The sequence below is a fragment of the Esox lucius genome, chromosome 24, assembly GCF_011004845.1.
Source record: "Esox lucius isolate fEsoLuc1 chromosome 24, fEsoLuc1.pri, whole genome shotgun sequence".
Lineage (NCBI taxonomy): Eukaryota > Metazoa > Chordata > Actinopteri > Esociformes > Esocidae > Esox > Esox lucius.
The window spans coordinates 7147558-7162505 of record NC_047592.1 but is presented as its reverse complement, the minus strand read 5'-3'; the positions used below and the strand labels follow the sequence as shown (position 1 = coordinate 7162505).

The 14948-nt window shown below is 45.9% G+C and overlaps 1 protein-coding gene across 2 annotated transcripts in view; it reads left to right on the top strand.

The window, feature by feature from the left end:
* The first annotated feature begins 589 nt into the window (after positions 1–589).
* Positions 590–14948, top strand: part of stim2b (stromal interaction molecule 2b) — a 36955-nt gene continuing 22596 nt past the window's right edge. Inside the window, exon 1 of one of the 2 annotated variants that reach the window (XM_029117376.2) lies at positions 590–2082. In XM_029117376.2, coding sequence (XP_028973209.2) covers positions 1953–2082 — 130 coding nt within the window. In that variant the 5' untranslated portion in view covers positions 590–1952. Of the gene's footprint in view, positions 2083–14144; positions 14334–14948 lie in introns of those variants that run through there. The other variant, XM_013140486.4, reaches the window with a different exon arrangement.

The window sequence follows — 14948 nt, the reverse complement described above, 5'->3', positions numbered from 1 at the left end:
TGGTGATTACAAATAAATAAACAGCAACAACTCAATGGGGATAAGTGGACAAATAAGATTAGCCTAGGATATGTAGCTAACATGTTCCATGATGAATACCGTTTTTTTGACCGTTGTTTTACCAGGTAAGAATGCCAAGAACACATTATTATTTACGACAAGAACCTGTCAACTGTTACGGTTAACTGTGTTGCTCAGGGACACAACGGCGTGGCTTTTCACCTCGTTGGCTCTGGGATCAGAACCAGCGAGTTGTCAATTATTGGCCCAACATGGCAGAACGTGAAATAAACATTAAAATAAATAAATAGCCCAACCCAGGTACCACGGGCTACCCTGCCATTTTATCGTAAATAAACAAGTAGATGGGTTGTTTTACAGCAGCGGCACATCTACATTCTTCAAACATTTTGATGTCCAGCAGCCTGAGAAATGCTGCCCATTGATTTCCCCGCGCAACGCACGTTCGAAAGTGACACAGGACTGACTGGATCGTCCAATCACGTTCTGCCATGTTGGGAAAGGCTGACCAATAGCAAGACTCCGCACGGAAGAAAACTTGAATGATTCTGGAGGTGTAGAGCAAGGGGGAAGTGGAGAACAATAGAGCGAAAAGCATCCGCGTCACACCGTGGAGACTAAAAACACCCTCGAAGTTTCTGAGGAGAATTCCTTTGCTTCGGATTAAGGCTCAACAATTCGACAGGGAAGTTTAATTGTTAAAGCACATTTTCCTGTGTCTGCTTGATGCACACTTTTCAGTTTACACGTTTCAGTGTTACTGCCACACTCTACCTCCCGCCAAACAAACAAGTTGTTACAATGTATCACCTTCCCGCAGACGTCCCCCCACGCGGGAGACAGAAAATACATTTGCTGATGTCAAGTGATTTGCATACCGACTTCCGCCCCATGGTTTTAGTTCTACATCTGCCGGCAAGCAGTTGAGACGCCGAGGGAAGGAGGCTCTCAGAAGCTGTCAAACAAGGATATGAAAACCTGACATTAACTTTTCAATAGCCTATATAAAAGTAGGCGAACGTGGTAGTGGACGTCTGTCGAGCTGACGCGGTAGAGGAACTTGAAAGAATAGAGACATAAATGAGATGAATTCCTTTTTTTTGCTGAGTGGATTTGCTACTTTAATTTGAGGAGGCGGACCTCTGACTGCGTGTTCAATATGCTGAAAGAAAGCCCAATGTGTGCATACTGTATGTGGAAGTACAGAGACTTTTGTATTTATTCAGTGATGAATATCTTCTACATTGCACTTTAAACCGCGTTGGATTAACAGCTTGTTTTCCTGGCAGAGGGCTATAAGTGTATTCATTTGGTCGTGTTTTTTTGTTCACAAGGAAGATTCCATACTTCTAGCGATTTGCACTTTTTTCATTTAAAGTTCACTTTAACGAAGTATGCTATGCTACCGGTTTATCTAATTTAACCAACATTTCAGTCGTTTTATAAGGTCTGAAATCCAAAGCCTGGCTAGCGTTTGAAGGAAATCGCTTGACGTCTAGCTTGAGCTACTTCTTGCAATGCCACGCACTGGAGTATCATTTTCGGATGGAGTTTTTAAGTCCTGTAGGCCTATCCAAATTTCACGTTTCGAACACTTGAATTAGATATTTTTTTTTTAGACAGGTCTAGCCTATTCATTATCTTTATTACACCCATATACCCATTGGATAATGTATTCTATTTATATGACGTGATATTTATCTAAACACTGCGGGTTTTAAAGTTGGTGCATTTTTATCTAATAATTGTTGTGTCTCTGACGTTCCATTCTTGTGACTCAACACATTCGAATATTTCTGCCCAAAACGCAATTCTCAACGTAGTCTTGGCGCCCGGCGGATACCTCGGATAAAGCCTTCTATTTCGGGATAGCCATTATTGTCTGATTTATTCTCTCGTCACGCGGAAAATAATTAGTGGCTTCCCTCACGATGAGTTTCTTCTACCAAGCCGTGCTTCTATTGCTACGTGGACTCGTCATCTCTGCAGTACTGGGATTGGAAAGCAGCTATTCAAACGATCTGTCGACCCGTGCATCTGATGCCGCAATTGTAGCTACAGGTAAGCGTGCTTATTCGAGATTCCCATTTGTCTATCATTCACGAATGTTTACCGCTTCGCCTTCTCAGTTAATGCCGGAGGAATGCCACGCACAGTTCTTCTGGGAAAGTGATACGAAGCGGCAGTCGTGCCTACGTCGGCAGTTACCTTTTTTTCGTGTGTTTTGCCGAGGAATTCCGGCATGACTGGAATGCTTGATGTCTCCGTAGGGAAGGCCTGGCGGACGGGAGAAAATCCCTTACTGTAATTGTGTAACCTTACACTTCACACCGTCACGGTCAAATTATTGGAGAGGATGTGATTGTAAGGCTCGTGGTTCAAGTGTATTTTACTGCTATTGTTGACGGACTGATGTTGTGATTAGGGTGAAGGGGCGGGAGGGTGGTGGGGGTGTGTGGGGGGGGGTTACCAAGCTATTGTTATTGGCTATGTCCATGTGCTTGTTCACAGAGCCTGCCCCAGCAATATACTGCAGGCAGACTAATCAGATGAGTCACATACATCAACTCGGTTCCAAAACAATTGATCATGACTGTAATCTTTCTCTAATGGAGATTGGAGAATACCAGGGAAACGTCGGCCTCATGACTCACAGTCGCAGGGTGACTCCTCAGGTTAGCCCACCAGAACCTGGGCAACCCTAGTGACTCATAACTGCAATGTTGCCATGCCTGTAGAAACTGAGGCGACGGCATCAGGTGTGTCCTGGAAGGAGTGCTGATGACCGTGGCAAGCACAATTATTATTATTTCAACCAGGGTTTCTTGAACCCTGTCGCCCAGGACTCCACTTGTTGCAATAACAGTTGCCTGTATATGAGGACGCGACTGGACGACGTCGGACTGGAGCTGGAAAGCACAGATCCAAAGGGCAAAACTGATCTTGGGCCAACACCGGCCTGCGGCGACAGGTCTCAGTCGAGGCTAGCCGTCTCCTGATCTGAGAGTCATATGGCAAACCAACAACAACGTTCCCGGTGTTGTCCCTTGTCTCTGAGAATTGTTGTTTGCCGATGTCTGTAGTGTGGTTGCGGGGCCCTGACCAGCAGGGGCCCTGACCAGCAGAGGGGCCCTGGGTGTGTATGAACGTGCAATACATTAAACGTTTAAGGCTGTGCAAGGATCTCTCAATCTCACCACTGGGCCTCGTTTCCTTCATTCCTGGGTCGGAAAGAAGTGTGCTGTCCTGTTACGTGCGCCTGGTTGATTTACACCCCGCTGCGTTTCGGAGAATCATTTCCCCCCCCGGCTGTTGTGGTCTTATTTGCACAGTCAAATATTGCCTCATGCCAGTGACCTTATGACTTAAATTTTGCTCCTCGGGCGAAGCCTTCAGAGCACAGGCTCAGTTCTTCAGTGGCCACAACAGTTGACTTGACAGCACCAATGAAGCCTAATGTCATTATGCAGCACGCATACATAAATGGACATAAGAAGCTCATTTGTAGCCATTTGGATCACGCGGTCTCCTCAAGATTCTACGTTAGTGTCTTGTCACCTACCCTGTCGCTGCACTTGTTGGGTTGAACTCCTCGGCGTATGACGTGTATAAACTGGTGTGTAAACAGACATTCAGGCCTACTGGTTTTCAACGGAAATACGCGGCAGGCTAGACGCGGATGACCGCGGGTCCTTGGTAGGCCTGTCAATGCTACATTGTCTCCAGCAAGATTTTGTTCCAGGAGCGTTGACGCCTCGGACTGTTCTTTGGCTTTATTTTCCAAGACAACGGTGTGGAGATCAGCTTTCGGGAGCTCCGTTCTACCCACTGTTACCGAGTACTGTAGTGTTGAGTCCCGTGTAGCTAGTGAACGACTGAATGTGGCAAAAGGTGTCATTTGAGACCGTTGACACTGAAACCGAATAACCGTTTTCCCACACGTCTTCATGGTCGGTTCCCTCAAGGCTCAACGCGTTCTGGCGTTACACAACGGAATGCCGTCTCACATGTATCATCCTAAAACCCACTTCTGTCTTGAACTGAAAAAATAAACAGAGTTTTTGAGGTGCGTTTTTTCGCTGAAATCTCAGATTCGCTTTCCTGGGAGAGATTTCAATGGACTGAGATGTAATGTCAGACGGTCAGCTTTGATGTTGCAGAGCGAGTGACCTTTCAAGCTAAAACCTGAGTTCCCTCAGGTTTGTTTGCTTAAAAAAAAAAAACTATGCGGAGACAGTAGAAAGGACAGTCGGTGTCTTGCACTGTCCGCAGAGGGTTTCCAGACGTAGGAGTCAGAAAGATAAATAAATGAAACACTTATTTATTACACAGGCTGACTCCTGTGCTGTGGCTCTGATGAATGGACATATGTTTAGCAGATGCTTTTCTCCGGAATCTCTGGCATGTCCACGTTTTGTGTGAGGGCTGCCCCGGGAATCGAACCCGCAATGCTGTCGTTGCAAGAACCATGTTCTGCCCACAGAGTCGTGCTGCTCCGAGTCTAAAGTTTAGCCCACCCTGCCATTACGCGGGGGCTCTTCTAAGTCGGCACCTGAACCAAGCGTGTTAATGGTACTGGGCCATCTCAAATGAGCCTCTATGATCTGGCTATAGATTTGTTGAAGTCTTCTCTTAAGCCCCACTATTACAGGATGGAAAGGCAGATTAAGTAGGTAAGCTAAAATGAAGACCTGATACAATGAACAACATGTGGTTTATCCGAGTGGGAACTAGTTAATGGTGTTATGTAATGAGCAACGTTTTTCTCCACTGCGAATCTGATGCTAATTTGTATTAGCTTCGGATTTTCATATGTGTCAGTCAATCCGCTGACTTCATCCCAGTTTCATCTGACCGGTGAGACAAAGATTCTAGAGGACTATAATATTATTACAATATAGTACTGCCAGTTGGGTCTCTTGTGGTCCCAATGTGAATATTCAGGTTTCAGTTTAGGGGCAGTGTTTTCCGTAACCGCTTCACGGTACACATTTGTGTTTAAGCCCATAACAAGCACACATTATTTACCTTGTCAGCTAATCATCAGAGCAGTGTTGGGGGTATGAAACAAAGCCAAATGTTTAATAGCACTGTTTCTTCTTAGTTTTAGTTTTTTTTTTTTGGAGGAGGAAGGTACAGTTCTAGTGTGGTTCTCCGGCTGAGAAGGATTAGGGAACCATGGCCTAGAGGTTCAGGGCAGACACGACAGCATGATGAAAGGCCTTGCTCCCGAGGTTGACATGGCCCTCTAGATTCAGAAACCTGCGTGAGTGATGGAGGGCCCCGTCGACTCCAGAAATGACAAGGAAGATGTAATAACGGCTTTATATGAACGTAGCCTTTTTATTTAATTGTAAGAGTTAACTGTGGAAGAAGACACTCAAATGAATTAAGGATACTCATAACAGAATCAACGGGGAAACCTAGGATGAGACCAGGTGTTTTTACAATCGCAAAAACAAAAACAAAACAACAATACCAGAATAAATACATTGTCCTTGAAGCATTCAGATTATATTTTCCACAGAATAGAAAGAAGGTTGTCAGGTCCTACTGAAAGTACAGCGGATTGTCCTTCAGCTCCCCAAAAATCAAAGTAAATATTTGGTTAAAAGTGTTCAGGCCCCTGTGAAATATTGCAGGTTGGAATAAGCAGGGAAATGAAACAGACCTAAAACACAGAAATAGGGCTCAGTTCAGTCCCACTCAACGGTTGTTTTCTTTCATTGTGTGGCAAATAAACCGAGAGAGCTCATAGGTACTATATAAAAACCTACATCTAAAACCTGCCTCTACTAATCCTACAACTACTAATCCTGCATATAAAACCTACATCTAAAACCTGCCTCTACTAATCCTACAACTACTAATCCTGCATATAAAACCTACATCTAAAACCTGCCTCTAGTAATCCTACATCTACTAGTCCTGCATATAAAACCTACATCTAAAACCTGCCTCTAGTAATCCTACAACTACTAATCCTGCATATAAAACCTACATCTAAAATCTGCCTTTACTAATCCTACATCTACTACTCCTGCATATAAAACCTACATCTAAAACCTGCCTCTAGTAATCCTACATCTACTAGTCCTGCATATAAAACCTACATCTAAAACCTGCCTCTAGTAATCCTACATCTACTAGTCCTGCATATAAAACCTACATCTAAAACCTGCCTCTACTAATCCTACATCTACTAGTCCTGCATCTAAAACCTGCCTCTACTAATCCTACATCTACTAGTCCTGCATCTAAAACCTGCCTCTACTAATCCTACATCTACTACTCCTGCAGATAAACGCTACGTCTAAAACCTGCCTCTAGTAATCCTACATTTACTACTACATCTAAAAGCTACATTTACTACTACATCTAAAAGCTACATGTACTACTCCTGCATCTAAAAGCTACATCTACTGCTACATATAAAACCGACATCTACTATTCCACGATCTAGAACCTACATCTACTATTAGTCCCGTGCTTAGCCTACCCTGCCATTAAAGGGGGTGGGGGTGGTGAACGCTTATTAAAATCTCATTAATAGTGTGGTTCTTGGATGATTAGATCCTACGACACAAACGTTGCTCTGGCGGGTCTTCATCACTCCCAGATCTCGTTTGATTGAACATTCGGTGGTGGTCCTTTACAAGCCTGCGTCTTCTCAAGAGTGAGTTCTCCTTCTCCAGAGGACAAGGCCTTCGTGAACTAACCTGGGGTGACTTGCATTGCTCATAAGTACATACAGAGACTGTGTGCTCAGCTGGGTATTTACTGACGTATGGGAGGAGACCTGGGCTGTGTCCGGATGTACAATAAATGTTCCTGTCGTCCGCTGTTTTTTTATTTTTTTGATTTAGCCCTTTTGGCTTTTAGTCGGTTATGGTGAACGATGAAAAGAGATCATAAATGATCACTTGTTTCCGCTGAGCTACGTGTCACGGTTGAAATATTGGTGGTTAAGAATAGTTTTGAATGAGAAACAAGGCAGTGCAATGTGCATGTTGAAAAGTTTTTGACACATCTGTCTTCCGTAACATCTGTTAAAGCTATTTGTGAGAGCAATAAATAGTTAATTTAGACGGCACTTTTGCCTGTCCGTTCACAATGACAAAACCAGGCGCTTAGAAACAGAGATCTAAATTGATTAAAAACATGAAAAGCATGCTTGCACTTTTCTGTAACACCAACTGTGATGTGATGGCTGTCTCCTCTTAGTTTTTCTCCTTCTGGTTGAAACCCCGGTGTGTGATGGCTGTCTCCTCCTCCTGGTTCTTCTCCTTCCGTTTGAAACTGCAGAGTGTAATGGCTCTTTTCCTTCTGGTTGGAACCCGCGTAGTGTGATGGATGTCTCTCCTCCTTTGTACCATCTTTTTATGTTTGTGTGTGTGTGTGTGTGCACGCGCGTTAATGAGTAAAAACACCATATTCAGGTTTTCAGGTGTGTGCACATGTGGCAATGTCGGCGTGTTTGTGCGTGTCTGTCTGCTACTGTGTGAGAGCATGTCCTTGGTCTGAAAAGGCCTCTGGCCACAAACTTAATAATGAAGGCATTTCCTGTTGTCCAGCAGATGACTATCTGGTCGTGGCTGTAAGGGAAAGCTCTCTGGGCTGGTGGGGGTCTGGTGGTGGTGGTGCAGGCGTCACAACTGAGCTCTGAAACCCATCCACACAACTACTCTGGGTCCAGGGACTGTTCTGATGTAGACTCCCTTCAGGGGAAAGGAGGAAGATGGAAAGGGGTTGTTGTCACAGGGCTGACATTCGGTTAACTTGATCTTGTCATGGTTTTTGTTGGTTCTGGTTGAACCCAAAAAATTACTTATCATTATACATTTGTTCTGGCTGTCCACTCTGATAATAAATAACACAACCGATTCTATTTGTGTATCCCTGTTGTAGGATCTATTTCCGATGTCAGAAGTCAAACAACTCACTAATTGTAATAGCTTGTTATACCTGAAACGGTGTAACTCAGCAAATGTTTACATGGATGCAACTGCCACAAAGATGCCAAAGTATATACTTCATCCATGTTTGAAAGCGTGATTGGGAACCAGAAGTACAGTGTTTCACCTAATATTTGGCTAAGGAAGGGAGCGGGGCGTATTGTGAATCTCTGGGCGGTTTGTGGCGGGGGCCTGCTTGAGTGACAGTGTGAACGTGGCCTTCCTCGCGTTTCTACGCTGTTGTGTATTTATCTTGTTTAGCGTTTGTCCAAACAAAGCCCTTCTTTCTGTCTCCGAAAGAGAAACACAAGTTCTGATTTGATGTGTCTGGGCGTTGACTGTACCGGGGATGGGAACTGTTCCTTTGTCTTCCTGCTACGTATATTGGACTCCTAAAACGGCTTTCCTGAGTTACTTAAAGATGGATTTTTGTTGATTTTCGATGAGGGCTGAAATGCCTCTTTATGGTCCCACAACACGGTCCACTAAAAGCCTGAGCGTTTGGAGAAGCCCCACTCTCTCTGTTACTATGTATTTTAGTTAAGTGCCCAACATCCAAAAAAGCATGCATACTGTTGTATGTCTGAAATGAGTGTTCGGCACAAGATAGTTTGTTTTAAAAGGTAAACATTTATACTCCCCAAGGTGCTTGTTGGCTCTAATTTCAAGTACTGTATAGCTGAAGGACTGGGAACTCAGCATTTGCATTTCGGGGCGTTTTTGGGACACGATACTTTTTTTTGCGTACAGCATCAACCAAAATCTACACAGTACGTTTGAGGAAAACCTGGCATTTACTGGGCTCGAGCGGAATTTCAGGACACGTTGTAGGGCATTTTTTTTTGTGTAGGCTGTGACATGATTCAACATGTCAACAACATATTCAAAGATTTGTTTTAAGAGCTTTTATCTGGGGCAACACAGAATGTGGTTCTCAACTGATCCATCCAAAAGAAAACGAACTTCAAACTGACTTAGAACATTTGGCATCAAATCCTTCCAAAATCCTGCTAAAGAACTCCCGTTTCCCCAGAGACACCCTCTCAAACTAGTGAATCGAACCCCATGTCTCACTTTCCATACTGACTGCACTTATTACGGGGACTTTGGTTAGGGGCATCTGCTAAACTAAAGAATTACATGTTGTAACCCCATACCTGTCCTGTCCACAGAGTCCTGAGGTAAGGTTGGCGGGACAGTGGCGTAGGCCAGACGTTTGACACCACGCCGCCATACTGTCTGCTACGCTGCCCTCTGACAGCTGCTTCGTGTCTCCATCAGGAGCTTTGGGTTAGCGGGTGGTCCCCTATTAGACTCAGTCTCCAGTCTGAATGGAACTACGGCGTATTAATAAAGACTGCTAATGTTTTCCGATGAGAGCAGCCTGGCGTTTTTCCTTTCCCTGGTCCATCTAAGTGGGTCGGACCTCTGATGTTGGATGACCCGCCAGCGTAGTGTTCCTCATAGCTGGGCTCCTCGTCACAGCCACAGGGCCTACTCGGCTTTCAGCCTTGCTCGCCAGCCAGATAAATAATTGGACTTTAATGGCTTACTTTGGCCCCTCCTCTGGGTCTTTTTACTTGGACGAAAGGGTTTAAATGATACGTAAGAATGTGCTTGGACATGTTTCTATCATGCAACCTACGTGTCATTTTTCAGCATAATTATTAAGCAGCTTTGCCTCAAGAGATAAGGGGTGTTTGTCTGATAGAGAATATCACTGAAAATGGCAATAGACCTTCTCCTTTCACCCCTTAGGTGTTTTACACATTCCATTTATTGTCATGGCTTCAGCTCAGGAGATGTGCCGTGGAGTTATTTCTCTTGTGAAAATGGCCCATGTCATGCCACTGAGTCAGTTTGGTTTTTCACACCGCCTCTGTTCATCTGTCCTGTGGTTTTCTGACTGTCCATATGGAAGGGCCATAGATAGGGAGTGAACGCTGATTTGTAACTCCTGACTGTACAGTGGCAAGCACAAAACACCAGACAAACCCCCCCCCCCCCCCCCACACACACACACACACACAGTGGATGTAGGTCACCAGCTGTTCTCTACTTCCTGCTGTGAGCGGCCTATTAGCAGCGGTCAGAAGAGAGGAGAGCGGCATCTCAGCCCCCAGCCCCGACCCACAGGGCTTTCGATCTCCCCGTTCGCCGCGGGCGTTGATCCCCGAGTCGGCGTCCGACAGACTCCTTTGCTTTTATGATCCAGCCCGGGGTCCCTGAAGGACACGCGCCGATTGACAAAACGCATTAACGCACACGCACGCGATAGATCATGGAGGTACTAAAATAAGGAGTGGACTGTCGGCCTCTTAATTCTCCAGTTAACTCGGCGCTGCCGTGGATCCGGTCGGCTGCTGGACAAGGGGCTCACGGTGACCCGTCCTTCTCCTATTAGCTCCCGGACCTCCAGCTGAGTCACTGATCCATTGCAGACGTACCGGGCCCGTCCAACGCCGGCCGTGGGCCGGGCCCCTTTACTGTGCGTCTCGATGAGACTAACCTGGTTGAGCAGCTCCGGTGACATTTGTATTTTTAGAGACAGAAGTAAATTTACACTCTGACCTGTACGTGGTGTAAGGGTTTTATTAGGCCTAATAATGTGAAGCACAATACAAAATAACTTGCCTGGGCAACATAAAGACAGACGACACAGACGGCACTTTTAGCGGATCATTATATCTGGACGCTGTGAGTGCATTTATAGTGCAGCAGTTGTGTGTTTTTGCAGGTACCATGATGCGGTGAGATTTGTCCTTCCAGTCTCCGTTCGGCTGTGGGGCTAATACACGCAAGGGGCAGGAAGCCACTGCCAAAACAGACCTGACAGGCTACCCATAACCACCTGCACAAACGCCGCTCTCGTGATGTTCTATTAAAGGAACCCTACAAGGGCAAAATGTTTTGACTTCCACCAGCTCCCCATGCAAATGCAGTCAAATGGATAGGGTTATGGATGTCCCTAGGGAGCGGTGGTTCTGGTGACAGGAGAAGAGCTGCCGGTACAAGCCGTGCTCACGGGCGGCAGTGAGGTGGATTCTTTTTTTCTTTTGGATGGCGTTAATGGTGCCCTCTGATTTCAGGGACTTTCCCTTGGCAGGGGGGGGGCAGACGACGTGGCGGGGATCAGCGTTTAGGGGTTGTGGGGAGGGCGTTTGGGGACGGTGTGGATTTCTCCGGAATGCTCTCTCGGCCACGTCTTCTCTAGGGCAGCTCAGCTCCACACGCAGACACATGCATCAATACGGTGAGGAGGAGGGAGACCGGAGGCGTGTTTTGCTACTTGTCCTTGCCCTCCATGCCGTCTTTGTAGTTTAGCAGATCGTCCGCGGTTAATGCATTTGAGTTACGAGACGGTAGCTAGACGAGATTGTTTGACACTTCTGAGTGAATTGGTCCAAAATAAACCATCAACACATTCACTCAACGTCAACCACGCCCGTTCTTTCGACACAAATGTAGAAAGCAGTTTTATGTAAACGAATCAATCCCCCCGGGCATGTAACACATTCGCTTAAGAATCTGTCTCAGCTTTTATTGTGGTGTGCTGGTTTGGTTCATTTAAGGAGCACTGACTGAACACTGTGATAACGATCAGAGGGAAGGTCAATGGACAAAGCCAGGAACCCCTCACTGACATTTAAAAAAGAAAACAATTGTGGAAAAAACGGAGAACCGATTGAACTCACATCAAATGACCAATATACGCTAACTCCTTCGCCTTCGGTTGTAGGAATAGAGTTCTCCGGTTCAAATCTGAGAGCAACTTCTAGTTTCACGCCAGCACCCGTAAAGCCTTTTAACTCTTGAAGTATTAACTTGATAAAAACACACACACACACTGTCATAATATTTACCTGTGATTGCATGGAATGCTTGCAGTCATTTATACTGTAGCCTTTTGGTTTCTGTGTTCCATGTTGTCCAAGTCCCCGTTGTCAAGAACACATGACGTTCCAGGAAGTGAATGAAGACAATTTCGTGGTGTTGATGCTAACCCGAGGATGAGAATAACGTGGCGAAAGAAAGATGCTGTTCACTGAACTCAAGATGGAAGTACTGTGTTAAAATCAGCCGGGGTGGACCCAAGAAAAAGCCTGATTGGAGAGTGACAACAGGTGTCGGACCCAGTGTATTAGGAAGGGGCGTGGCCTGGATCAATTATAAGCAATTAGTTCACCTGCAGGGAGGGGCTCAACAGAATACCCAAACGTCAGGCAGTACATTTGAGGCATTCGGTTGGAGGTTTTCTGTACCGGTTTAACCTGGCCACGGTGTCAAGCTGGAGACCTGCAGACAAACTCAGGCATTTAAATTGCTCACTGTAAAACTTAGAAGTGTTTATATGAGAAACACCAGAAGTTGTTCAGTTGCCACTTTGTGTGCTGTGCCACCTGGCAGGCTGAAGTAGGAGGATTAACATTAAGGTTTAATGACCTGACAAAAGACTTGACACACACGTTGACTAACGCCAACCATTGTGTCTTGCCTTGTTAACCTCTCCTGTGTTGTCATGTAAGAGGTAGGAGCAAATTGACCAGTTCTAAAGCAACTGGAAGGTCACTCAATTGCATTTCAACACTGGGCATTCTGGGTAAAGTGGGCGGCCATCGGGGACAAGGGTGGTAATCCAATTCGGGGCGACTAACAGCCCTGTGTGTCCGGGCCAAACAGGTGCGTTCAAGAGCCACTTAACCGCCCCCTTGATCAAAATCCAAAATGGACTGAGGCTTGGATTACACATCGAAGGAGAAAGAATGACCTTCCTTTGGCGTTTTCTGTCTCTTTCGAAAGGGAACCGGGTCACGTAAGGCCTATGTACATTACAGAGGTTAAGTTCTTCCGTCCGCACCTCATTTGTTAGAGCTCAATTTCACTTGCGAGCTGCTGCCCTCCTGCTGTCCGTTTCAGTCATGCACAGATACAGGCCTGATAACCTTCAGAAGTGCGGGACGCTAAAGCCAAAGTGGCATGTAATTGTAACTCTGTGTGTATTGTCTTGGCTTCCGCCTGTGTTGCGGGAGACGTCTCTGTCTGTCCTCGACCCGGCTCCCCTGGTGGATAAGGGGCATGTAGCCGAGGCCTTCACGCTTCAGCCGCAGAATGCCGGGAGTCCTCCGATTTTCAATTCTCTGGGGGGAAAAAGGGTGGGAAATCATTAAACTGTTTGTCATTTCGGTGCACTTTGGCAACCAGAGGGTGTTGCTAGGATCACAAGACATTCGGGGCTTCATAAAAGATCCGGGGCTATGGTCCCGGGCGGCCAGGCCTCAGGACGCCCCAGCCCGCGCCGCCTATAGGGGTGGAACAGCATCTCAAGTCAGTATCTGTGCAGGATATTCATCCTGTCTGATGGAAATGCGGCGAACGGGTTCACAAAATCCTTTGTCCCGTTCCGTTCTCCTCCTGGCTGATGTGGCCGGAATGCTCTGCTCTTTTTTTCCGGACGCGGAATCCTGCATGTTTCCATCGTAAATCCAGGGAAGAGCTGAAACAACACTGGAACAATTAACCCTGCTGCCGTTCAGCCTAATGCTGATGACAGGGCAAGATAACCAGTCAGTATTTCAGGAACACATGTAATTATAGTATTGGTTATTGAATGGCTTTTCACCGTAATTATATACTGGTTTGTTTTGGCTACCGGGGCAGGGGGGGTGGGGGGTTACTGGACAGTTTGTGGAACCCTTCATCATTGGTTAATTACTTTTTCAGAACTGTTTGTTCTTTATTTTTTTTTCTCATTGTTTTCCCTTTTAGAGGTCACTGTGGAGGTGTGCCATGCTCATTTTCAGTTCCCTCCTGGAACAAGCTTGTGATGGGAACAGGAGACATTTAGGTGTCGACAAACATCTTTGGATATCTTTTTGTCATTACAACATACCATTATAAAGAATATTATAACATGCAGGTGTTGTAGTAATATATTTTAAGTTGTATTAGATGTGTGTGGTTGAGCCATTGGGCCTGTTAGGATTGGCAAACACATGCCATTGTGTTTTACACAGGGGTATCATTGAGTAATCATGTTTCACAGAATAGTGAAAGAGAGAGAGGGTTGTCCACGGGTGTGGTTCTCAAACCTCTCCTGGCGAATCCAAACGTTCCGTGTGTTAGATATATGCCAGCGCGGGCACACCCGAATCCACTCGTCGACTAATTATGAAGCCCTTTGTTGCTGGATTCAGGTGAGCTGCAGGCGAAGTTGAGACATTATGGGGTCCCCAAGAGAGGTATTCATGTTCCCAACCTGGGTGATGAAACGTGAGGATCCGTTAGGGCCAGCGCTCATTGTGAGTCCACTGTGTACTGTGTGGAATCTGTGTACCTCGATGGGCGACCACACCCCCGGTGAGTGTACTTTTAGCTTGAATGTAGTGTAGCCTGAACGTTAGTCATTCATCTCACTCCATTACACTTATTTGTGTTAGTTCTTGTGAAAGGCACTTCCGCAAACAGTTGAGATCTACATATGGTGTACTATATATACTATATTATCATTTGTTAGATGTACATTTATCATGTATTAGATGATGATGATTATCTCATGGTTTATGTCCTATGGTCCTTAGAAGGCAAAGTAGCAATCGTTCGTTCTTTCTCTCTTTAAGTTTTTCTCTTTCTCTCGCTCTCTGTCTGACTGTGTATCTTCCTCGACTAATCTGTAGGATCAAAGGTTTACCTGTAACTCCTGGCAGGGAGATGACCTCTGACCGGTCACCTTTTAACCAGGCATTTCTGGAAGAGGTTCATGGAGCTAATTAGAATGTAGAGTTCCCCCCCCCCCTTTCTCTTTTCCCTCTCCTTTGTCTCGTCTTTTCTGCCGGCAGGTCAGCCGCACACATCACATCTCCTGTTCCGTCGTTGATGCAAGCATTCCTCAGACGCCGGGCCGCGAGAAGTGTCTCCTTTTCTGGAAGTTTTGGGATAACGGGAGGCCCCCCCCGTGCGCTGCCTCGTTGCGTT